This window comes from Acanthochromis polyacanthus, chromosome 6 (genome assembly GCF_021347895.1).
Source record: "Acanthochromis polyacanthus isolate Apoly-LR-REF ecotype Palm Island chromosome 6, KAUST_Apoly_ChrSc, whole genome shotgun sequence".
Taxonomy (NCBI): Eukaryota; Metazoa; Chordata; class Actinopteri; family Pomacentridae; genus Acanthochromis; species Acanthochromis polyacanthus.
The window spans coordinates 43,591,793-43,618,130 of NC_067118.1; the positions used below are offsets into that span (position 1 = coordinate 43,591,793).

Here is a 26,338-nt window from a genome sequence, read left to right on the forward strand (position 1 = left end):
GGGTTAAAATGTTTTTGCTGATGTTAAAAGACTGGAGCTTTCTGAGCAGGTGGAGACGCTGTAGGCTCAGGAAAGGCAGAGGCAAAAACAGGTTCAGAGAAAGGTTGGACTGAACCAGCAGGACGCAGGGTAAAAGGCTCAGAATGGCAGGAAGGAGACGGAACAGGGGATGAACAAAACTAAGCAGGAATCCAGGGGTGAGAACTGAGTCCATGTGAGGTCACTGCAGTCTGGAGGAAAAGAGGGACCGGCAGGATAACAGATCCATATTAACTCATATATCATATCATAGATAGTAGGCGGTCTCTGCTGCCCCTTTGTGGTCATTTTGCTCCACTCTTCCAAATGGACCAAACATGTATGGTCCATTCATGAATTCAACATAGAATTCATTATTTATCTGTCTGTCTCTCTATGACAGAAAAGCTTTCTTTACTTCTTTGTGTACTTTATGGAATGTGCTTTTATTGTGGCCAATCGGCCAATGTTTCACTGTTTTGTTTTTTTTAACCTCTATAGGGACTGTGGATAGAAATTATTTCCTATAATCTGGCATATTTCCATCTATGGCTGTCTTAATAGACGTTCATTAACGTGCACTGTCCCTATCAAATAAATACTTTTTCATGCTACTTTAGAGCTCAACTTCAAACATCTCAGAGGTGTAAAGTCTTTCTAACTCCACTACCTGCTTCAGTTATTCTCCACATTCTAATATTCCAGATGTATTTGAGGTGTTCCTTTAACGGTTCACAAAATTCTCTGACTTGTTAAATTAAATAAACCATTAGAAGCCCTCTGGGATTAGCAGGAAAACGCTTCGTCACCACGACTGTTCAGAGCTCAGCAGAAGCTTTTTACAAACCAGAGGATGTGATAGAACGAATTATTGCAGATAACTAGTTTATAGTTCATGTTAGGACAGCTTTAAACATCTGCAGCACATTAATGCAGCACAAATATGAAAAACAGCTTCTAGAAAAGTCACAAACTGACACTGACACTGTATGAAAACTCAAACTTTACTGGTAATACATTTCCAGAGGTAAAGCTCTGAATGCAGGACTTCTACCTGTAGTGGAGTATTCCATCGTTCTGTTCATACTTTTACCGACGGATCTGAACACTTCCCGTCAGATTAATCTTTCCAAAGCAGAAGCATCATTTCTTTATGGAATTACATGAAACAGAGAAAGATCTCAGAGAGTCTTTAATCCATTTGAACCATCGTTTGGAGCGCTGAACGGACCGTTTGGTGAGGCCATAGTACCAGGATCCAGCAAAAACAAACTTAATTTGCTCTGTTTTTAATCTAAACTACTCAAAAACACCAACAGCAGGAGTTAAATGTTCCAAATTTAAAAACCAGCATCACCAAACGTGTCGGATCAGCAGCTCTGATTATTTTCTGCTCCTCAGAGTTAAAATCATTTAAATGCATTTCATAAACACATATTTCCATAAATCTGTTCATAGATCTATAAAACAAACACATGAACCTCTAACCCAAATGAAAATGAAACAAAGTAAGTTTATCCCATAATTATCTGTAAACAGTTTAAATCCTTAATAAAAACCACACAGCCGTTCTCCAATAAATTAGAAAGTAAAACAATTATTCAGCAGAAAATGTCCTTTTTTATACAACTGAATAAAAAGATGACAAAATTAGCTCTTTGATTTCATCTCCTTTAATCAGGCATCTTCTTGTTTCTATGATTAGGAGTTAATCAAATTAAATCCCAATAAAACACGCTCTCACACAAACACCACACGTTCTTCAGACTTCTATAAAGTCTGGTTTCATTTGGCAGCTGAACCTCAGAGGACGAATCAGGAGGTTTTACAGAACAGTTCCTTGGCTCTGTTGTATATTTATGTATATATTATGTATATACCTGCTGCAGCAGTAATTAGATTTAAAAACACCTGGCTGAGAATTAAAATAAAACCAGCAGCACCAGAGATCAGCAGATCCTTCAAAACAACTCATTTAACACTTTACTGTGTTTCTGTTGATAAATACCTCTGAAATATTTACAGAGTCCACGTCTAGTTGCACCATAATGCACACTGAAGTTATTTTAACTTAATTCTACAACTGGAAAACATCTGCTGGTCGGTAATACCTCCATTCTGAGCAAAACACCGAAGTTAGAAAAAACCAGGAAGGATCAATGTGAATATGGAGAGTTTAATTACAGGTTTAGAGGGAAAAAGCATCTGTTTGCAGAGAGTCTGAAGGCATCGAGTTAAATCTTCTCTGTAGAAAGAGTTCCATCCTCCTCCGTCCTTGTCCTCTACATGACGTCGGCTCGTTTGTCTCTGGCTTTGCTTCTCTGTTTGGTTCTGGCTTTGAAGGCAGCGGAGTTGAAAAGATGCTGTTCAGGAAAGAAAGAAACGATCAGTCATCATATCTAGAGTTCTCAGGACGTTCACTCTCTGAACCCCAGGTAGTGTCTGATGTTTTTAGGGAGCATTTTCAATTCAAAAGTCCTGCAGCTCCAAAGGCCTCTCCACACTGTGTGATTTTAAAGATCTATAAGTTCCCTGCTTGCTATGCTGTAGGACATGAATTTAAGAATCTTTGGACACGATGAGAAGTTTGCTCTGTGCAGATTAACGATGAAAACAAAGCTGAATCTCTGCCTACGATGTACGTGAGTCGATGTGAATGAAAAATAAAACGTCATCAGCGTGCACCGTCCATCCATGAAAAATAAACAACCGAAGCAGAAACGGAGCTCCTACAATCACAGAGAAACTAGCCAAACATTAACCCTACAATCACAGAGAAACTAGCCAAACATGAACCCTACAATCACAGGGAAACTAGCCAAACATGAACCCTACAATCACAGAGAAACTAACCAAACATGAACCCTACAATCACAGGGAAGCTAGCCAAACATGAACCCTACAATCACAGAGAAACTAGCCAAACATGAACCCTACAATCACAGGGAAACTAGCCAAACATGAACCCTACAATCACAGAGAAACTAACCAAACATGAACCCTACAATCACAGGGAAACTAGCCAAACATGAACCCTACAATCACAGAGAAACTAGCCAAACATGAACCCTACAATCACAGAGAAACTAGCCAAACATGAACCCTACAATCACAGGGAAACTAGCCAAACATGAACCCTACAATCACAGAGAAACTAACCAAACATGAACCCTACAATCACAGGGAAACTAGCCAAACATGAACCCTACAATCACAGAGAAGCTAGCCAAACATGAACCCTACAATCACAGGGAAACTAGCCAAACATGAACCCTACAATCACAGGGAAACTAGCCAAACATGAACCCTACAATCACAGAGAAACTAGCCAAACATGAACCCTACAATCACAGGGAAACTAGCCAAACATGAACCCTACAATCACAGGGAAACTAGTCAAACATGAACCCTACAATCACAGGGAAACTAGTCAAACATGAACCCTACAATCACAGGGAAACTAGTCAAACATGAACCCTACAATCACAGGGAAACTAGGCAAACATGAACAGATCACCTACAATCAAAGGTTGTCGTAGGTCCAGCAGCATCACACTGGGAGATGATCACCCAGAACTTAATGGCACCTTGTCTTTGGTCACCATGACAACGGCCGTCCTTGAACCTGTCTCACAGTGAGACGTAGGACCACCGATTTAGAGCCCAGACCATAGATATCACCACCATTCTCTCACTGTTGGTGTCTTTGGTCTGGGTTGGAGTGTAGAGGTCTAAAAGCAGCTCAGATGGTAACAGAGAGAACGCTGATCTGTATTTAGTGTTTTTGTCTAAAGTTATGCCATAAATCATAAAACACAATCACAGAAGTGGACTTCATTTTACAAACAATTAAAGAAAATAGAAGTACCACATATAGATGCTGTTAGATATTTAGACCCTCCAGAAAAACGTGATTATGCGATCGCATGAATTCCCGCATTAATCACCAAAATGCCGCTGATTATGCGGGGGTCAATTATTTCCCAAAAGGCCGCATAATCCTCACAAACAGCGCATAATTCCTGCAAGAATCTCACATTTCCACGAAATAAAGGGAAATATGCGGGTCCCGCTTGGTTTCACAATTTCGGCATAAAATGAGAAAACTATAACCAAAATAAATGGAGTTGTGAGTTTTTATGTGACGCCCGGCCTGACGTCATCAGTTCATTCACACACACTAGAAGCACGAGCTGATGCGGACAGTAGCTGCGTTTCCATTACCCTTAGATATGCGCAAAATGTAAATAGCGCAATAAAAAAACAGTAATGGAAACACCTGAATTTCGAAAAAGGACTAAAATATCGCTAAAAAGTTTTTACTCTCATGAGGTGGTTTTTCAGACGTTTCGATATTGAAAAATATCGCAAAAGCGCAATGGAAACACTTTTTTCCGCAATTATACGTCACCAGACGTGACGTACCTGGTCACATGACCAGTTCTCTCTGAGTAAACACGGCGCGGTACGTGTGGACAGAAGAGGAGACCGAGAATTTTCTTGTCATTATTCTTGAGAAAAACATCACTGTCATACTAGACAGCAAACAGCAGTCGATGTAAACATAACAACACCTACACACAGCAGGTTTTGGGCGTCCATCTTCCTGCACTGAAATCTCGCGGGATGATATTTTACGAGAGTTATGATGCTTCTGCCCAGAACAACCTTCAATGGAAACACGTTCAAAGCGCAAATATACTTTGTCGAAATTTTAGAAATATCACTTTTAATTTGGGAAAAACTGTAATGGAAACCCAACTAGTGTTGCCAACTCAGTGACTTTCTCGCTAAATCTAGCGACTTTGCAAAGCCTCCTAGCGACTTTTTTTGTCTAAAGCGACTAGCGACAAATCTAGCGACTTTTTCTGCTGTTTTGGAGACTCTGACAGGAAAACTGGGATCATTCTGCAGTGACTGTCCTTAACCAGCAGCAGGTGCTGCTGTGAGCTTCTCCTCCTCCCAGAGCACAGACTGTCAGTCCAGTAACCCCACAGCAGTCCCAGTGTCTGATTAGAGGACACATCCCTCCAGACGGCAGGTGAATCACGCATGCACAAAGTCACTACAGATCCCATCCAGACTTATGGAGCGGAATATAAATGAAAATGTTTCTTCACTGTCATACTAAAATAAACCACAGCATTTAGCCTCTAGTACAAAAACATATTGTGGGTGTTTTATACTCACTTTTTGGTCTCTTCCACGTTATTCCTCTCCTACAACGTTGATTACAATTACATGCAAACTGTGAAATATGTAAATTAGGAGATGACATCATTTAGCGACTTCTAGCGACTTTTAGGACGGCCAATAGCGACTTTCCTTACTGAGGAGTTGGTAACACTGCTCAGAGACGAAAAACAAGAACAGCGAATGCTCAAAGATCACATTTATCTACGAATATTTCAGCCAGAGACCGGGCAAAACAGTACCCAGATTTACTGCACCAAAGCGGGGGGGAAACTTTTTTTACCCCGTACAACATCGTTCTAGAGCACCGAAGAAAATCAACCGTGTTGCAGCACTTCTCCACGACGAAGCACAGCAAAAGGTTTGCTGAACACAAAGGACTCAAACAACAACTTAGTGGTCGCCTAGTAACAGGATGTAGGAGAATCACCTTTTTTTCCCCAGTTCTTACATATTTCGCATCTTTTTGCATATTTCACAAATATTCGCATACTTTGCAACTTTCCCTGCATCAAATGGCATAAAAACCCCGCATATTTATTCGCATAATCAAGGATTTTAGCCCGCGTTTTTCTTAAGGGTCTAGATATTTAACCGTTTGTGTTTATTACTCGGCCTTCAGCTGAGCAGAAAAGCTGCTGAATTCTGGTCTCAGCTGAGTCTCTAAAGATTTCGGGGTTGTCCACAGAAACACAGAAGTTTTAGTTTTTCTTTCAGAACCTCGTTAGAACAATCTGTTTATTTTTTGGCCAGTTTTAAGTATTTGGATGAAATATTTTATTTGTACATTTTTATTTTTCCAGCTGCAAGTCACACGATGAGTTCAAGGACGGTTGGAAAAAGTCAAACTGATGTTTCTTTCTGTTTTTACAGCTTCTAGCACAGATTAATAGTCCTATTAATGACAACATGCCATTCAAACTGCTTGGGGGATCAGAGTTAACATCAACCATTCAACTGAAATCCAGATTAAATAAATGAGGAGAAAAACTTCGATGACAGGCTCTTGGGTGTGATGGATTCAGCTGAGGTTCGATGGTTACCTTCTCAAACCGTGAGATCTTGTTTCCTTTGACGGAGGCGTCCAGGATGAGGGGAGGACCGAGGCCAAAGATGTCCCTCAGTAGAGGGTTAAACTGCACCAGAAAGGAGGAAATGGTCAAAACTGCAGATTTTTACTGTGGTGGCTCACGCTGCACAACTAAAAGGATAAAAGGAGGTGAAATATATGCATTAGACTGCTTTAAAAAAAAACACACAATTCACCTGAAAAATGAACTGAATTAAGTGTAAAGACAAAAAAACACAAAACGACAAAAACGACAAACAAAACAACTAATAAAGCAAAACAGAAAATGACAAAAACATGAGACAAACAACAAAAGCAGATAAAATATGACAAAATGAGACACAAAAGAACAATCTAGTATTTTACTTTCTGATCCAAACAACTTGTCATGGTCCAGAAATGATTTTAAATTTATAGTTTTACTAATTTACAATCTGCAGTTAATGTCTTCTCTGTAATTTTTACACTTTGAGGACCGGATTGGACCCTCTGGAGGACCTCTTTTGGCCCACAGGCCTCATGTTGGACACCCCTGGATTATGACTTCTATACTGTAATAAAGAGACGTAAACCTGAAGGACAGACAGCTGCAGGATTCTGCTGGTCTGATCCTCATTTCAGTCTGAATATAAACTTCATCCTGCAGCTTCAGGAGATCCTCACCTGGAGATGGTGTCGGACTCCAGACTCCAGGATCTCCTTGAAGGCATCGTAGATTCTTCTCCTCATCCAGCCGTCGATGTAAACGTTTTCCACACCAAACCTGATCTTCTCCTCTGTGAAGTCTTCGTTCTGCAGGAGAGAAAGACGATGTCAGAAACTGATGAAGAAACCTGCTCCAGGAAGGACAAAAACAAACAAGTAAACCTTTCTCCATCAGAATTTACAGCACGACCAACACCTGAAGCTGTTTAAACTGTTTCAAATCAGCTGCTGTGGAGCTTCACAAGCTGGCTTTACTCACATACCAATATTAATGCCACAATACTAAAGAAAATGATTAAAAACTACAGATATAACCATCATACCTCTATATAATGCAGCACCTCTCTGAAGATGGAGCGCTGTTTCCTCCTGTCATTCTTGGCTCGGTGTTTATTTCCGTCTGTAGCTAAACTCTTCAGACTTTCACACAGACTTTCACTGTCGTCCACCTCAAAATCCTGCAAACACACAGAAACACACTAAATGACAAAGCTGCAAATGACATTAAAACACATCTAGTAGACTGTAGATTCCTGGTAAAGTTCAGGATGTAGATGTAGAATCTCTGAATTAGTCAGACTTCCCAGAAAAAGTGCCGGTCACAAAGTTACAGTTGGTTGTGTTTGTCAGGATCATTATTCCTAGAATAATTAGAAGTATTGGTGCTCATTTGGAACCAGTTTCGGATTGCTGGCAGTTAAAATGAGAGGAACTAGTCCAAGACACGACAGCAGCTCTGAACATTCAGTGTTGGTGGAAAAAGACTAGAAGTTTACCTCATCTAAGTCTCGTCCCAGCTCCACCAGCAGAGCGATGGTCTCTCCTACTGCAATCCTGTAGTTAACATCACTGCTCTGAAGACATGCTTGGAGTTTAGGGAGATGACTGCAGCAGAAACAGAGAGAACCGCCGTTAGTTACACTAGTAGGATCTGCTGGTGGATTTTTACTGAACATGGTGACCCAAGATAGCATGAAATGAATCATAGTTAATGTGGTAAATGACTATTGTAGCTGTAAACGTCTGATTTTTAATGGAACATCTCCATAGGGGTACAGAGGAACATTTCCAGCAACCATCACTCCTGTGTTCTAATGCTACATTGTGTTAGCTAATGGTGCTGAAAGGCTCATTGATGATTAGAAAACCCTTGTAGTTATGTTAGTACATGGATAAAAGAGGGAGTTTTACTGGAAAACATGAAATTGTTTGGATGACCCTGAACTGTTGATAGTAGTGTATATTTGTAGCAAAATGTCAGAACAATTTAAATTTTCTAACTAATATAACTGCTACTAACACTGACGTAATTTCCATCAGGTGCAACTTTTGCCAGTAGTGACAGAAAAACACACAGACAAACTGAAGGTTCTTCAACATCTGACAAAAACTAATATGCATAAAGTTTAGAAGTGTTTGTGTGCACCAGGTTTTCTATTCCAGCTGATGATGTGTTTACATTCTGACTACAGAGGATGTCAGTTATTGGTCTGAATGAACTCCCTGATCAGCTGTAGTGTTTCTACAGTGGCAGAATAAATTATAATTAACATTCTGTGAGATTAAACAATCACTAAAACATGACATAAATAAAACTACTAAAGGGATCTTGGTGGGAAAAAGACATAAATATCGACTTCAGATGCAAGAAAAAGGAGATTACAGGAGGTCCTTGGTTTACGACATCCTCGACTTACGGCGTTTCATCGTTAAGTTGGAAGTGGTTCAGTGGAACGAGTTGGTGAGTGGATGAATACATCGTCACGCAGCGCTATAAGACGCCTTTGTTCACATTTTCTCTGGTATTTTCCTAATGACTGTTTGTCGTTACTGTAGTTGTCCAAATATGTAAACTGATGGACATCCTGATGCAGTAACGACTGTTTACATTTTAACCAGAGTTCAGACTGATGTCTAAAATCGACTTCCGTCACACTGCAGGAACAGAACTCTGAGGTAAATCAAAGACGTCCTGGATTCATACAAACACAGACTTTCCCATCTCTGGACATCAACTGTGACCCTTTTTTTGACCCACAGGTGGAGCAGCACCGTCAATCTGGAAGCAGGGCAGAGGGTGACCAGCAGCGACCAGGCCTGCAGGGCGGCGCTGTGGAGCCCTGAACTGCCAGGTTTGGGTGTCGGCAGCGTTCCCTCCCTGTTGGGGTAGGAAGACATGAAGACGCTCTCCAGCAGCGCCAGAGACTTGATCAAGTCCTGGAAGGAAACAAGAGGGAAAAGTTCAATTCAATTCAATTTTATTTATATAGCGTCAATTACAGTCAACTCGTCTCAAGACGCTTTACAGAACCCAAATGCCTGACCCCCAGAGCAAGCCCAAAGGCGACAGTGGCAGGAAAACACCCTTTTAACAGGGAAGAAACCTCGAGCAGAACCCGGCTCTATATAGGGGGGACCCATCTGCCTGCTGGCCGGGGGGGTTGAGAAGGACAGAAGAGGGCAAGGGGGAGGGATGGGAGAAGAGGGAGGGGTGGGAAAGCAAGGAAAACACAACACACATTTGGATACATGCATGACAGGATATGTGACACAGACAAAGTCAAAGTATAAGCTAACAAAAGTGAAGCTGTGGATGTAGTATTTTCCATTTGAGCTCAAACAGACAGTGTAGACACATTGCAGTTATTGTGCAAGGCTAAAAAGATAAAGAACAACAATGAAAATAAGACGTACAAACATTTCCCAAACTAAACACTACATCTGTGGACCAACATCTGATTTTGTCTTTCATGTTCTAATGTAAAATGACAGAGAATAATTAATATTCTCCTCACCTCTCCATCTTCAGCAGCAGAGACGTAGCAGCACATCCCTAAAGACCTGGCACACTGAGGGACACAGGAAGAGTCATATTACAGCCAGACTACAGCCGGACAGTCAGACTACAGCCGGACTACAACCAGACTACAGTCAAGACTACAGCCAGACTACAGCCGGACTACAACCAGACTACAGTCAGACTACAGCCGGACTACAACCGGACTACAGTCGGACTACAGTCGGACTACAACCAGACTACAGTCGGACTACAGCCGGACTACAACCAGACTACAGTCGGACTACAACCAGACTACAGTCAGACTACAACCAGACTACAGTCAGACTACAGTCAGACTACAGTCAGACTACAGTCAGACTACAGTCAGACTACAGCCAGACTACAGTCGGACTACAACCAGACTACAGTCGGACTACAACCAGACTACAGTCGGACTACAACCAGACTACAGTCAGACTACAGTCAGACTACAACCAGACTACAGTCGGACTACAACCAGACTACAGTCAGACTACAGTCGGACTACAACCAGACTACAGTCGGACTACAGCCGGACTACAGTCAGACTACAGCCGGACTACAACCAGACTACAGTCGGACTACAACCAGACTACAGTCGGACTACAACCAGACTACAGTCGGACTACAACCAGACTACAGTCGGACTACAGCCGGACTACAACCAGACTACAGTCAAGACTACAGCCAGACTACAGTCGGACTACAACCAGACTACAGTCGGACTACAGCCGGACTACAACCAGACTACAGTCAAGACTACAGCCAGACTACAGTCGGACTACAGTCGGACTACAGTCGGACTACAACCAGACTACAGTCAAGACTACAGCCGGACTACAGTCGGACTACAACCAGACTACAGTCGGACTACAGTCGGACTACAACCAGACTACAGTCAGACTACAGCCGGACTACAACCGGACTACAGTCAGACTACAGCCGGACTACAACCAGACTACAGTCAGACTACAGCCGGACTACAACCAGACTACAGTCAGACTACACTCGGACTACAACCAGACTACAGTCGGACAGTCGGACTACAGTCGGACAGTCAGACTACAGCTGGACTACAGTCAGACAGCCAGACTACAGTCAGACAGCCAGACTACAGTCAGACAGCCAGACTACAGTCAGACTACAGCTGGACTACAACCAGACTACAGCCAGACTACAACCAGACTACAGTTGGACTACAACCAGACTACAGCCGGACTACAACCAGACTACAACCAGACTACAGTCGGACAGTCAGACTACAGCTGGACTACAGTCAGACAGCCAGACTACAGTCAGACTACAGCCAGACTACAGTCAGACTACAGCCAGACTACAGCCAGACTACAGTCGAACAGTCAGACTACAGAGAGACAGGTATTTAAACATTTAAAACTCCTCCACACAAATCTACAATTTAAACATATAACCCTCTTGTCCTCATTTACAGGTACCATAAATATCAAAATATTCCCCAAATTGCTAAAAATTTGCAAAATATTCAGGAAGAAAATTCCCAAAATTTCTTGAAAGTTTCCGTAAAAAATTGGGCAAGAAATAAAAATTTAGGATATAAAAAACAAAAAATGTAAACGAGTAAAAATCTTCCAAAAAATCCTAAAAATATCTAAAGTGATTACACAGATATCAGTAAAACTTTTAATACTGGATTTTGGTTGATTTTTATGTGAATGTTCTTAAAGAAACATTTTAACATTTCTTTTTTTGCACCAAAAAATGTTTTAAAAAAATCCCAAAAATGTTGAAATTATAGAACTTCTCACTGTGAAAATATTTTTTCCCCACATTTTCAAACTTTAAAACTGGTCAATTTGACCCGCAGGATGACAGGAGGGTTAAACTTGTAAAACTCCATCAAATCAAATGTAGAAATTAAACATTTCGGTAAGAAGCCCACTGACTGACACAGAGCAGAGACATGCTGTACAGCCTAATAATGACAATAATAATAATAATTATTATTATTTCCTGTTCTCCTGCAGCAGGTTGGTCACTCACACTCTGCCGGGCTGCTATGCTGGCAGTGCTGTCTATCAGGATGGCGGTGAGGATGGGACGGAGCATCTTGAAGCCCTCCTCTGCCTCGTCTCCACCCCCCAGCTGGATGCAGAGCAGAGCGAAGACGGTGGCTGCTGCTGCCTGCTCCTCCCCACTGCCTGAAAACACAAGAAGACGTCTTTAATTCTGTTTAGGATCATCACAGTTTCTGTTGGTAACCTCCACAAAGAAAGGACTCCTATTCAGCTCAAGCACACGAGGTAAAAGCTTCATTTCTGCTAAATGTTCATCATCAAGCTGGCAAAAAGCTAAACTAGAAAAGCCCACAGAGAGCTCAGTCCTCCTCCAAGGCTGCTCATTCCCCTATATGGCAGAAATGCAGCATTTGTTTATTAGTTATTGATGATTAGAAATCACAGCACATTTATAATATAGATGTACTCACAAACTAAATGAGTACAGGCGTGTGTTCTGCATGTGTACGTCATGTACGGATACCGGATCACGTGACCTAAATATGTAGCGGCGGCTCAGAAACACCCCCACAGTTTAATCAGTTGTTCCTTGGATCATTTCTGATGGATAAGTTCAGGGCTCCAGACTGCGACTAAATGGTCGCATTTTGCGACCAAAATTTGAGCGAGTGCGAGTAAATTTTTCATCTACTCGCGCATGTGCGACCAGTAAATTTGGCGACTTTTTAAATTACTATTGAATATTTTTGTTGCTGACAGACGTCTGCTCCACACTTCAGCCAGACCGACATTAACTCGAAAAGAAGAAGAAAGGAGTCGAACACCAAAGAAGAAGGAGGCGGGCCAATGTGTGTGAGAGCGGGGGGTGAATGACGGTGAAGCTCCTGATGTTTCACAAAGCCTTTATTTACGCTCAGCCTTACTTTGAACACAAATTCACCTTTTGTCCTTCCCTCCTTTCTTCAGGAAACACTGTCAGTTCGTCTCCATTCCAGCTGCAACGTGCCCATGCATAACACATGCCTGTACTCAGCACAGGCTCTTTTTTGTTACAGATTTTATCCGTCAGAAATGATCCATCAACTGAGCAGCCTTGGTGGAGTACTGCTCTCTGAGTGATATTCTAGTTATGCTATGTTAACTGCTGCACAATAAAATGTGAATTGAAAACATAGTTTCTGCATTTATTGTGTAAGTATTTATCAGCAATACAGTGAAAATGAGATGGAATGTGAATATTTACTTTGCAAGTCGATTTTGGTGTGCGCCCCTAAATTTTCTGGTTGTGCTCCTAAACTTTGAAGTTAGGGGCCACTGTGCTCCTAGGAAAAAAGCTAGTCTGGAGCCCTGAAGTCCTGATAAGTGGATTAGTAGTAGGATCACAATCAGCTGATGTAGTGATTACTGGTTGTCATGGTTACAGTGACGCTGTGCTGCTATCTGACAATGATACAGAAATCTTTAACTAATCCATGGATCCAGACTATAAGCTGCATCACTGCCAGAATCTGATCACTTGGTCCTTGAGTCATTTCTGAGCTTCACTGGAAACTTTATTCAAATCTGTTGGTCTGTTTCAGAGGAATGTTGTGGACGGATGGACAGACGGACAGACCTTTCTTCAGGCTCCTCTCCAGACAGTCGCTGACAGTCAGACGTCTTTCTGTCAGGAAGTCGTCCAGCAGTCTGGAGGAGAAGGCCTGTCTCAGGGACTCCAGGGCTGCCAGACGAGTCTTTGAGCTAAAAGACACAGAAGAAGACAACCAGCTCATGTTAAAGGACGGTCTGTGACAGTCATATCCACTACAGTGTGCTTCTGGTAACCTTAATGTGTTCTTTCTTGTTGGACATAAAAGAACAAAGCTGACCTCTTATCCATCAGGTTGTCTATACACTGCTTCAGTTTGTCTTCTGTTTCCTCCTGAGCCGTCTGCTCATCCACCTGCTCACCTCCTGGGTTGGATCAATAACACACCAATCATTACCCGATTGATTTACAGACAGCTTTAGGACAGTTATCAGTGTAAGGCTTTAGAGCAGGGCTTTCAAACATATTTTAGTTCAGGCTCCACATTCAGCCTAATTTGATTTTAAGTGGGCAGGACCAGTTAGATTTCAGCATATTAATCCATAAATCATGACAACTCCAAATGTTTCCTTTGTTTTCATGCAAAATAGTGTTCACATTTAATGAACAAAACACCATGAACAACTGGAAGTTTCTTCAGAAAAATAACTTCAATTTCAGCAATAGTATGCCTCAGTTTATGATTTACAGCGTCCACAAAGGCACAAAGCATCTGACAACAAAAGACAAAAAACAACAACAAAAAAGACTGAATATTACAACAATGACACAAAACGACAACAACCAAACCAAAATGACAAAAAATGAGACAAATGACACAAAACAAAACAGAAGAGACAAAAAAATAGGCAAAAAAATGGACAAGCAACAAAAACGAGGCAAAAAATTAAACAAACGACACAAACGAGACAGAAAAACAGAAATGGAAACACAAAACAATGAATAAAGCGAAACACAAAAAATAAGGGGCCGTTTACACGAGGACGCTTGCAGGTAAAAACGTCAAAATATTTCAACAAAACGCCCTATCGTTTATACGAGGACGGCGTTTTGGGGGCTTGAAAACGCAAAAATTTGAAACCAGCCTCCAGAGTGGAAAAGTAGAAAACGCTCCGCCGTTACGTTTCCGTCTAAACAGCAAAACACAAAACTTTGCCGAGCTCTGACCACGTCGCGTACGCGATTACGTCACATACGTGCTTTGGTTTGCCGGCCGGTACAAGGACGTAAACAAAGATGTGTGATTATTTCCATCCTTCATCCCTTCAAGCAGCTCTGGCAGCTCTATGTACACTACAGGAGTCGTAGCAACAAACGTACAGAATCTGTACAGATTCCATTCATGAACATTTACCACGGCGGAGATCCGAAAAGGGAGACAGTAAGCATGCGTGTAGACATGGCGGAGTTTTATCACAGCGCCACCCAGCTGCCTAGCATGCATATCCAATAGAATTCCACACACTATAGAGTCACCGTATATATGCAGATTTCCTTCAAAACCGCTCGTCTAAACGTGAAATGACAAGACGCCACTTTTGCGTTTTCTGTTAAGATGGTCCTCGTGTAAACGTAGCCTAAGACATCACAAGCGATACAAAAAGGAAATAGAACGACAAAAACAAGAAATAAAACGACAAAAACATGAGACAAACGACAAAAGTCAGACAACAAAGACAAAAAAGAACAAAACTAAATATTACAAAAATGAGACCAAAAGAACAATCTGGTATTTTACTTTCTGATCCAAACAGCTTGTCATGGTCTAGAAATGATTTTAAATTTATACTTTTACTAATTTACAATCTGCAGTTAATGTCTTCTCTGTAGTTTTTCCACTTTGAGGGCCGGATTGGACCCTCTGGAGGACCGCTTTTGGACCACGGGCCTCATGTTGGACACCCCTGGTTTAAGGCTTTAGAAGCTGTAGAATATTTTCATCGTTTCACTGCTAACTAATGCTCCATGTATTAAAAAGCACCCAGTTAAACTACTAATTTAATCTATCAGCATTAAAAGAACTACTGAGCAGCAGCACTAGTTTCAGATGAAATAATTAACCAAATAATCAGTAAAGATGATCATGTGAAGCTCTGTGTGTAATATTGGGTCCAAACCTGTTCCTTCCTCCAGCACTGAGGTGGTGTCGCTGGCGCTGCTGTAATGACTGAGGATCTCAGACGCCACATCATCATCACTGGCTGCAGACTCTCCCTTCATCCCATTCTTTACCCCTGGAGGATTAAAAGAAAGATAAATAACAAGAAAGAAAGAAAGAGGAGACGGTGGATGTGGAAAGAACCTGTGTTCATTGTTATATAAAACCTGATCTTCATGTTTTGAGTCTTTTCTTTGGGTATTGAGAGTAAATGTGAATGAATGAAGTTAACACACAGAGAAGCCTCCATTATCTCCATATATATATATATATGTATGTATACGATCAGCTGCTGTGGATCAAACTGAGCATGTCTGTCATGTTAGAACCAACAAGCTCACTGCCAAACTATGTCCAAGGACAGAAACAGCCTGTAGTGAAGGTTTAAAGGGTTAAAAATACATTAAAAGCTGCAGTGTTACCGTCCATCTGCTGTCTGGTTCTACATATAAGAGACTGGAGCAGAAACCTCAGAATGCTATTAAATAAAGAAGTCGTTTAACCATAATTCTGCTGTTAGAAAAGTTCATAACGGTCTGTTTTTTAGTGATCAGAGTCAGAGGTCTTATTTCTATTCTGTGGTGATTTAGGTCACTGGTTTCTTTTATCTGTGCTTTGGACTCTTTGAAAAGTCAGTTTTATTTCCTATAAAATGATAAAGGTGCTCAGAAAGATGTGCTTTTGGAAGCTGGCTGTAGGTCAGAATCTAAACACCAACGGACATGAGGAACCTGTCAGTAGGATGAGCTCAGCTAACCCTCAGGTTCCTGCTGGTTCAGGACTTTCTACTGTTGGAGGGATTACTGCAGAGCAGAGAGGCCGGTCGCTGGTTCATCCTCTCACTGTGGAATCCAGAATGTTTGTGTCCAGGTCAGCCGGGACATGAAGGTAACCCAGAGGTCATTCAGACTGGAGCTACACGGTTAGAACATCACTGAACCCTCCTGTTGTCCTCATTTATGGGCACCAAAAATATTGTTTCCTTCTCTGAAAAAAATCCTAAAATTCAGCAAAAAAAATCCCAAAATTTCTGAAAATTTGCAAAACCTTCAGGAAGAAAATTCCAATAATTCCTTAAAAGTTTCCCTTTTTAGAGCACATTTAAGGACATACTTTCTGTTAGTAGTAGTTTGGGGTTTTTAGAAAACATTTCCACACAGAGGCAGACTGTGACTCCTTTTCTGTCAATAAAACATCAGATGAAAACTTATTCATGAATACTGCAATAAAAACACTGTTAGATCATGAAGGATATGACGGAACAGCTTCTAATATTATTCCTGCTCAGAAGACAAAATGAAACATGATCGTCAATTTACAGCACAAACAGTGAAACAGCAAAAATCTGTTTATTTCTGACAGTTTGAGGAATGAAAATACAGACTTTACTCGAGTAACTAAAACCCTAATTAAAGCTTAAACCTGTTATGGGGCACCAAAAATTACTTAAATAAAAGTTAATAAAAACACTAATAAGGAACAAAAATGGTCTGAAAGTTTAATTAAATTCAGATGATTCTGGTGCTGGCTTAAAGCTCTTTAAAAACAAGTTAAATAAATGTAAATAAAAGTAAAAAAAATAAAAAATCAAAAGTAAAGAAAATCCCATTGAAGAAAACTGGCTGATAATAGTTATTTAGGAATCTAAAGTTCCTCCTAGCAGGAAAGTTCTGATATCTTCTGTCAACATCTTTAACCCTTGTGTCGTCCTGCAGGCCAAAACTGACCCGTTTTAAAGTGTGAAAATGTGGGGAACAAAAACATTATTTCCACAGTCAAACTTCTGACGTCCACATTTTCAACATTTTTATGAAATCTTTGAACATTTCTTGGTGAAAAAATGCTGAAAATGTTAAAGAACATTCACAAAAAGCAAATTTTGCTGGATTTTGGTTGATTTTTTGTGAATGTTCCTAAAGAAAATATCAGAAGTTTCACTGATACATATGTAGTGTCAATGATGTGAAGGACAGGACAGTAACAAACAGAAAATCTGCACCTTTGGAAGAAAACAAAAATAAGGCTGTTGGGGTCTAAAAGGTGGAGTGGAGCTACGACTCCCCACAGCCACACACTCATTTTACTAGAAGAAAGCAAACTAAAGAGGCCTCAAACAAAGGCAGAATCGTTTGGTGGGGGGGGAATATTAAGTGCAACCATTTCCTTGGAGATAAACCCTCACAAAACTCTACAATTTACCCTCTCCCTCAAAACACAACCACTCTCACACTCAAAAACACTCATCAGAAAACCAAGAGAAACCAACTGAAGGCGTGTCACACCAAACAGAGGGAGAAAAGCTCCTTCTACAGACCGCCCACACCAAACGGAGGGAGAAAAGCTCCTTCTACAGACCGCCCACACCAAACGGAGGGAGAAAAGCTCCTTCTACAGACTGCCCACACCAAACGGAGGGAGAAAAGCTCCTTCTACAGACTGCCCACACCAAACGGAGGGAGAAAAGCTCCTTCTACAGACCGCCCACACCAAACGGAGGGAGAAAAGCTCCTTCTACAGACCGCCCACACCAAACGGAGGGAGAAAAGCTCCTTCTACAGACTGCCCACACCAAACGGAGGGAGAAAAGCTCCTTCTACAGACTGCCCACACCAAACTGAGGGAGAAAAGCTCCTTCTACAGACCGCCCACACCAAACTGAGGGAGAAAAGCTCCTTCTACAGACCGTCCACACCAAACTGAGGGAGAAAAGCTCCTTCTACAGACCGCCCACACCAAACTGAGGGAGAAAAGCTCCTTCTACAGACCGCCCACACCAAACTGAGGGAGAAAAGCTCCTTCTACAGACCGCCCACACCAAACTGAGGGAGAAAAGCTCCTTCTACAGACCGCCCACACCAAACTGAGGGAGAAAAGCTCCTTCTACAGACTGCCCACACCAAACGGAGGGAGAAAAGCTCCTTCTACAGACCGCCCACACCAAACTGAGGGAGAAAAGCTCCTTCTACAGACCGCCCACACCAAACTGAGGGAGAAAAGCTCCTTCTACAGACCGCCCACACCAAACTGAGGGAGAAAAGCTCCTTCTACAGACCGCCCACACCAAACGGAGGGAGAAAAGCTCCTTCTACAGACTGCCCACACCAAACTGAGGGAGAAAAGCTCCTTCTACAGACCGCCCACACCAAACTGAGGGAGAAAAGCTCCTTCTACAGACCGCCCACACCAAACTGAGGGAGAAAAGCTCCTCCTACAGACCGCCCACACCAAACTGAGGGAGAAAAGCTCCTTCTACAGACTGCCCACACCAAACTGAGGGAGAAAAGCTCCTTCTACAGACCGCCCACACCAAACTGAGGGAGAAAAGCTCCTTCTACAGACCGCCCACACCAAACGGAGGGAGAAAAGCTCCTTCTACAGACCGCCCACACCAAACGGAGGGAGAAAAGCTCCTTCTACAGACCGCCCACACCAAACGGAGGGAGAAAAGCTCCTTCTACAGACTGCCCACACCAAACTGAGGGAGAAAAGCTCCTTCTACAGACTGCCCACACCAAACGGAGGGAGAAAAGCTCCTTCTACAGACTGCCCACACCAGAGGGAGAAAAGCTCCTTCTACAGACTGCCCACACCAAACGGAGGGAGAAAAGCTCCTTCTACAGACTGCCCACACCAAACGGAGGGAGAAAAGCTCCTTCTACAGACTGCCCACACCAAACGGAGGGAGAAAAGCTCCTTCTACAGACTGCCCACACCAAACTGAGGGAGAAAAGCTCCTTTTACAGACTGCCCACACCAAACAGAGGGAGAAAAGCTCCTTCTACAGACTGCCCACACCAAACTGAGGGAGAAAAGCTCCTCCTACAGACTGCCCACACCAAACAGAGGGAGAAAAGCTCCTTCTACAGACCGCCCACACCAAACTGAGGGAGAAAAGCTCCTTCTACAGACCGCCCACACCAAACTGAGGGAGAAAAGCTCCTTCTACAGACCGCCCACACCAAACTGAGGGAGAAAAGCTCCTTCTACAGACTGCCCACACCAAACAGAGGGAGAAAAGCTCCTTCTACAGACTGCCCACACCAAACGGAGGGAGAAAAGCTCCTACTACAGACTGCCCACACCAAACTGAGGGAGAAAAGCTCCTCCTACAGACTGCCCACACCAAACTGAGGGAGAAAAGCTCCTCCTACAGACTGCCCACACCAAACTGAGGGAGAAAAGCTCCTTCTACAGACTGCCCACACCAAACGGAGGGAGAAAAGCTCCTTCTACAGACTGCCCACACCAAACGGAGGGAGAAAAGCTCCTTCTACAGACTGCCCACACCAAACGGAGGGAGAAAAGCTCCTTCTACAGACTGCCCACACCAAACTGAGGGAGAAAAGCTCCTTCTACAGACTGCCCACACCAAACTGAGGGAGAAAAGCTCCTCCTACAGACCGCCCACACCAAACGGAGGGAGAAAAGCTCCTTCTACAGACTGCCCACACCAAACTGAGGGAGAAAAGCTCCTCCTACAGACCGCCCACACCAAACTGAGGGAGAAAAGCTCCTTCTACAGACTGCCCACACCAAACGGAGGGAGAAAAGCTCCTTCTACAGACTGCCCACACCAAACGGAGGGAGAAAAGCTCCTTCTACAGACTGCCCACACCAGAGGGAGAAAAGCTCCTTCTACAGACTGCCCACACCAAACTGAGGGAGAAAAGCTCCTTCTACAGACTGCCCACACCAAACAGAGGGAGAAAAGCTCCTTCTACAGACTGCCCACACCAAACGGAGGGAGAAAAGCTCCTTCTACAGACTGCCCACACCAAACTGAGGGAGAAAAGCTCCTTCTACAGACTGCCCACACCAAACGGAGGGAGAAAAGCTCCTTCTACAGACTGCCCACACCAAACTGAGGGAGAAAAGCTCCTTCTACAGACTGCCCACACCAAACGGAGGGAGAAAAGCTCCTTCTACAGACTGCCCACACCAAACGGAGGGAGAAAAGCTCCTTCTACAGACTGCCCACACCAGAGGGAGAAAAGCTCCTTCTACAGACTGCCCACACCAAACGGAGGGAGAAAAGCTCCTTCTACAGACTGCCCACACCAGAGGGAGAAAAGCTCCTTCTACAGACTGCCCACACCAAACGGAGGGAGAAAAGCTCCTTCTACAGACTGCCCACACCAAACGGAGGGAGAAAAGCTCCTTCTACAGACTGCCCACACCAAACGGAGGGAGAAAAGCTCCTTCTACAGACTGCCCACACCAAACGGAGGGAGAAAAGCTCCTTCTACAGACTGCCCACACCAAACGGAGGGAGAAAAGCTCCTTCTACAGACCGCCCACACCAAACTGAGGGAGAAAAGCTCCTTCTACAGACCGCCCACACCAAACGGAGGGAGAAAAGCTCCTTCTACAGACTGCCCACACCAAACTGAGGGAGAAAAGCTCCTTCTACAGACTGCCCACACCAAACAGAGGGAGAAAAGCTCCTTCTACAGACTGTCCACACCAAACGGAGGGAGAAAAGCTCCTTCTACAGACTGCCCACACCAAACTGAGGGAGAAAAGCTCCTTCTACAGACTGCCCACACCAAACGGAGGGAGAAAAGCTCCAGCAGCTTCTTAGAACCTCCACATGGAAGCACAAGTTCAAGATGCAGGACACCAAGGTCCATTTAGCCGGGTCCACGTTACAGTTCAGACCCTCAGGCTGCATTTCAATGATTCCTTCAACAGTAAATGATCGTTTAAATCTACCAACCGCTTCCTGTTAAACCAGCATCTGGCTGCTGCTGGTTTCCCACCGTGGTGTTCCAGCAGGTGGAAATGGGTTGGAGCGTTACAGAATTAGTTTAGGAAGAAATATTGCCAATTAAAATGGTGAAACATGTTCTAAAAGCTGATTAGCAACTGTTACTGTCTCACGCAATTTCATCACAACAAAAACACTTAAAACACCGCAATTTTTTTTAGAAATGCTGCCACAAATTCAGACATTTTAGGGATGAAACAATATGGAAAAACCAAATCCTGGAGGGACTGAATTTAGTTTTTGTATTATTTGTGTTGTCTAATCATGAATGTAACGAGGAACTGGATACCAGAATTAAAGAATTAACGGTGAATTAAGAACTAAACACGATGCTTTTGTTAAAAAAATAATAAAGGAGGGCTTGGTTAAAGCTGACATTCTGCAATAGAAACATTCTAATTCAGCGTAATTTATTCCTGGAATTAGTGCTTGAGGTCATTAACGACCACAGAAGTCTTTATCATGGTGCCTGTTGGTAGATAAACTCATCCAGGTCCTGGTATCATCGGAGCGTCAGTAGAAACCAACCGAAAGTCCGGCTGGTTTCCCCTGAAGCTCCTACGACTAAAAGGTGGTGTAGGAAGAACGTTCTCACATCAGCTCTGGTTGGAGGAAGAAATACTGTCAATTGAAATGTTGAAACATGTTTTAAAAGCTGAAGAAATGCAACTTTTTAGTCACCGTCTCCCACAATTTCATTGCAACAAATCCGCTTAAAACATTGCAACGTACATTGCAATTTTTTTAGAAAAGCTGCCGCAAATTCAGATATTTTAGGGACAGAACAATCTGGAAACACGCCCACGAAACCCTGGAAGGACTGAATTAGGACCACAGACTGTTATGTGACTGAGAGTGATCAGCTACGTTACTGCTGCTGTTCTTCTTCTCTATCTTCTTAATATTTCATTTTTATTGTCCACTGAGGTCCATACGGCCAGCAGGCAGATGGGTCCCCCCTATATAGAGCCGGGTTCTGCTCGAGGTTTCTTCCCTGTTAAAAGGGTGTTTTCCTGCCACTGTCTCCTTTGGGCTGCTCTGGGGGTCAGGCATATGGGTTCTGTAAAGCGTCTTGAGACGATTTGACTGTAATTGACGCTATATAAATAAAACTGAATTGAATTGAATCTTAAAGGATTAATTATTAGTTCGAGTTCTCCAGACTGTTTCAGGTTAATCTGTGGCTGCATGCTAATTTAGCCGCTAGCCGTTAGCTTAGCTTTAGCCACTATGACAGCAGCTAGTTTCCTGTTATATGGTGACGGTTTGTGTTTCTGTTTCTGCTGTTTGTGATTGAGAGATAATTCAGAGAAGAGCTGAAGTAGAGCATTTGGTTTATCAATAAAAACACAGACACCGATAATCTGAAAACATATCGGCCATGACAACTGCCCACACCGATAATCATTTATCCCTAATTTACACAACTTTACAGAACTTTAAACTCTCTAATTCCTACATTATATTTAGGGCTGGACAGAGTTCCTGATTCCAGCTTCAGATCAGATATTTATTCTCCTGCTGCTGTAATTAATCTGTTTAATACAACTTTTATTCCTACTCTGGTGCTTTGCTACTGCTCTTTTTTTGTTACTTGTGTTTTATTTCTTTTACTGTTTTATCTCATGTTTTGTGTATTTTAATGCTTTGTGAAGCTTTTTCTTCTGAAAGGTCCCGTGTGAAATATGACTTCTTATTGTTCAGCAACAAACACATGGAAGCAGGTTAGGAAAAGCCACAAAGAGCAACGAGTGATTTAGAATCAGGGCTGTCCCTCTAAAGTCACTAAATATCAGAAGAAGAGGTTTGGTGGCGTGATTTTAAACTCTGAAGATCAGATGGTGATGAAGCTGACCATCAACCATCTCCAGTTAGTGGAGCACTTCTAGGAGATGAGGTCAGATGTGGTGAAAGGTTCTGCATAATTCTGTGAATTCTGAGTGAATCCCAGCAGAGAGGGGGAGCGTTAAGTCCTGATGTTCAAGAGCGACATGCATGAAGACTCTGAGGTGAAGTCAGTCATGTTAAACGTTTTCAGAGCAGCTGGGAGGAAATAAAAGGTCAGTTCAGCGTCTAAAGGTCTGCTGGGTTTACTGCATGCACCGCTGTGAGGTTCAAGAGCTTCTGAAGGAGGATTCAGCTGGACCGCAGGCTGGAGAGTTACCTTTCAGCGACGCTTTAGCCGACAGCTGCAGCTGGAGAACCTCCTGACGAAGAGAGCCTGGAGATGATGGATGAACGGATGGTGGAGAGGTGTTTGGATGGATGGAACCAAGGAATGACCATGATGAGGAAGAAAACATCACAAGGAGGTGAATCTTCCCATTTAGGACAAATTCATTAACAATGCTGCACAGATCTTCTGTTCCCTTCAGGGGTCACCACCATAAACCATCTGCCTCCATCTAACTTCATCCTCTGCATCATCTGAGCTAACTTCATGTCCTCTTTCACTATAAAACCTCCTCTTTGGTCTTCCTACAGATCAGGGGTGTCCAACATGAGGCCCGTGGTCCAAAAGTGGTCCTCCAGAGGGTCCAATCCGGCCCTCAGAGTGTAAAAACTACAGAGAAGACATTAACTGCAGATTGTAAATTAGTAAAACTATAAATTTAAAATCATTTCTAGACCATGACAGGTTGTTTGATCAGAAAGTAAAATACTAGATTGTTCTTTGCTCTTATCGTTTTGTGTCTCATTATTGTCATATTTTGTCTTGTTTTTGGTCTTTTTTTATCTGATTTTTGTGGTTGTGATCCTCCAGTAAATCCTCTCTGGTTCAGTTATAGATAAATAAATGTTGTGTTCCTTTGAAGATCATCTCAGTCTGAACTCTGTGGATTCTCTTTTGATCTGTATTGTGTGTGTGGATGTTTTAGTCTTTTCTCTTCAGTAGTTCGCTGTGTATGATAGCTTTTATCATTTCTGCATTAGGACATATTTCTTCTGTTCTGGGAATGAGCTTAAGGACAAAATGCAAAACTTAAACTTCACATGTTGCCTCAGAAGTTTCCTGCTATTTAAGTTCTTGCTTTATGTGACATCTGGTTTGGATAAAATCTAAAAAATAAAGATATTTCGACACAAGGGTTAGGGGACACAAATGAAAATGTCTCTGTAAACACTTTTAGAAACTTGTTTTCTTTTTTATTTCGATCTTACTACTAACCTCAGTGTAATTCTGTATTCCACTGACCTATTTACTGTACTCCGACTAAACACCACAGTTCTCTAACTCTTTCCTTTCATTTTTTGGTGATAAAGCTGCACAGATCTTCTCCATGCCTTTATGTTCCTCCTGATCTAGAGCAGATAAACCGGCAGACAGCCTCTACCTCTACAGACTCCTGGAAACGTGGAGCTCCAACCTCAACCAGCACATGGAGGTCAGGATCTGCTACTGTACAGACAGAAATAAACGTGTAGCTGTGATTCATAGAACTACCTTCATGTGTAAATGAACCGGGAGACTCTTTAACAGCATGCCGCTAAAAATAACCTGAGTTGGTATGAACACACTTTAAACCTCTGAAGTTAACCTGAGTCCAGCAGCAGCATGGCTTTAATGGAGGTAAACACGTGGATGTTTCACTGTTTTAGGAATCTGCTTCATTAGAGCCAGTAAAAAGTGATTTCTACATGTATGTGCAAAGCTGGAAGCAAAACAAAAACCTTCTAAAGTTTGAGGAGCAACAGGCTGTTTGTTAGCATCCATCCGTTAACACAGAGTGGATTTAAAGCTGTCATTTAACTCCTTTTAGCTTTTAAAACTCTGTCACTTCCTGCTTGTTTTATTTTTGTATTCCAGAAGATAAATGGTGGTTACTTACCCGGCTTACTGGAGCCTCGCTTCCCTTTTTTACTCCTCGGCATGTCGCCCTGATCCAACAGTCCACAGCACGGCTAGCAGGTTAGCAGCTGAAGTTAGCAGCTAAAGTTAGCCCTCTCCGGTCCTCCTGTTAGCAGCTAAAGTTAGCCCTCTCCGGTCCTCCTGTTAGCAGCTAAAGTTAGCCCTCTCCGGTCCTCCTGTTAGCAGCTAAAGTTAGCCCTCTCCGGTCCTCCTGTTAGCAGCTAAAGTTAGCCCTCTCCGGTCCTCCTGTTAGCAGCTACAGTTAGCCCTCTCCGGTCCTCCTGTTAGCAGCTACAGTTAGCCCTCTCCGGTCCTCCTGTTAGCAGCTACAGTTAGCCCGCTCCGGTCCTCCGGTCCACGGGGTCTGACAGCTGGTGTGGAGACGGCGGGAAACCACGGCAGGCTGGTCCCGGTGATTTGTATCTCCAGCTGGGTTAAAAAGCTGATAAAAATGCCCTTTTTCCTCCGGACTCGTGTCGCCGCTCCGGGTGTCTCTAGCTATTGAGCCGAGCTCTCCTCCACCCCCGGGATAAAGAGCTAAAGTCCGGCCTTCCAGCGGGCTCCAGGCCGTATTATCTGTGCCTGTCCCCGGGTAGTCTGTACCTGACACCGGGCTGGGAGGGGAGGTGTTTATCAAAATGTTTGGGACGGAGTTGTGAACACGCTGCTATCTCCAGGTCCACCATCTTCTCCTCGGTAACCAGTAGCCGGGGTTGCCAGGTCCGCCATCCTTTCCTCGTGAACCGACCGTTAGCCGGGTTGCCAGGTCCGCTCTGCTAGGAGTGAGCGTCAACCGGTTGTTTTTAACGCAATAAAATAGTTTTAAAGGACTAATTCAACTCATATGATGCTGTAATGTGCCAAATGTGATTATAGCCATTAAACGGTGAAAAAAATACTGAAATCAAGTAATTTTTTTTCACCATGTAATGGCTATAATCACAGGACTGCCAACTTGTGACCAGACCTTAGAGTGACATTTGGTTTGTGTGGGATGCTGACAGGGGGTCTGGTTGCCTTCCCCCAGAAAATTTTGAAAATTATTGATCCTATTTCCTGCATTCTGGTGTAATTTAAGAACATTTTGCCCTTTTAAAATCTTATTATGGAGATAAAATTAAGGGATAATAAATAAATAAAAAATTGAGCTTAAAACAATCAGGAAAAAAAACAGAGCA

At 42.9% G+C, this 26,338-nt stretch overlaps 1 protein-coding gene across 2 annotated transcripts; it reads right to left on the minus strand.

Annotated features, from left to right (window-relative positions):
* Positions 1-1,008: 1,008 nt before the first annotated feature.
* ifrd2 (interferon-related developmental regulator 2) lies at positions 1,009-25,940 on the minus strand. Of its 2 annotated transcripts, XM_051949004.1 has the most exons (13): positions 25,141-25,940; positions 23,475-23,531; positions 15,503-15,619; positions 13,666-13,750; positions 13,413-13,537; positions 11,823-11,980; positions 9,781-9,834; positions 9,024-9,202; positions 7,762-7,870; positions 7,309-7,443; positions 6,944-7,072; positions 6,255-6,347; positions 1,009-2,381 (listed from the first exon to the last, which is right to left on the minus strand). In XM_051949004.1, the coding sequence occupies exons 1-13, from the start codon at positions 25,181-25,183 to the stop codon at positions 2,301-2,303; spliced, it is 1,365 nt and encodes a 454-aa protein (XP_051804964.1). In that variant the 5' UTR covers positions 25,184-25,940; the 3' UTR covers positions 1,009-2,300. The 2 variants fall into 2 exon arrangements, with proteins under 2 accessions (XP_051804964.1, XP_051804963.1); XM_051949003.1 differs by lacking the exons at positions 1,009-2,381; positions 23,475-23,531; positions 25,141-25,940 and having other exon boundaries at positions 6,280-6,412; positions 15,503-17,246.
* Between the last annotated feature and the right edge of the window lie 398 nt (positions 25,941-26,338).

What these genes read in the sequence shown, in the direction of transcription:
- ifrd2 (XM_051949004.1), bottom strand. Translation starts at nt 25,183, where the DNA reads ATGCCGAGGAGTAAAAAAGGGAAGCGAGGCTCCAGTAAGCCGG. An exon ending in GCATAGCAGCCCGGCAGAGT is followed by an intron (nt 9,835 to 11,822) that starts GTGAGTGACCAA and finishes TGTGTCCCTCAG; the next exon opens with TGTGCCAGGTCTTTAGGGAT. An exon ending in AGATCTCACGGTTTGAGAAG is followed by an intron (nt 2,382 to 6,254) that starts GTAACCATCGAA and finishes TTTCCTGAACAG; the next exon opens with CATCTTTTCAACTCCGCTGC.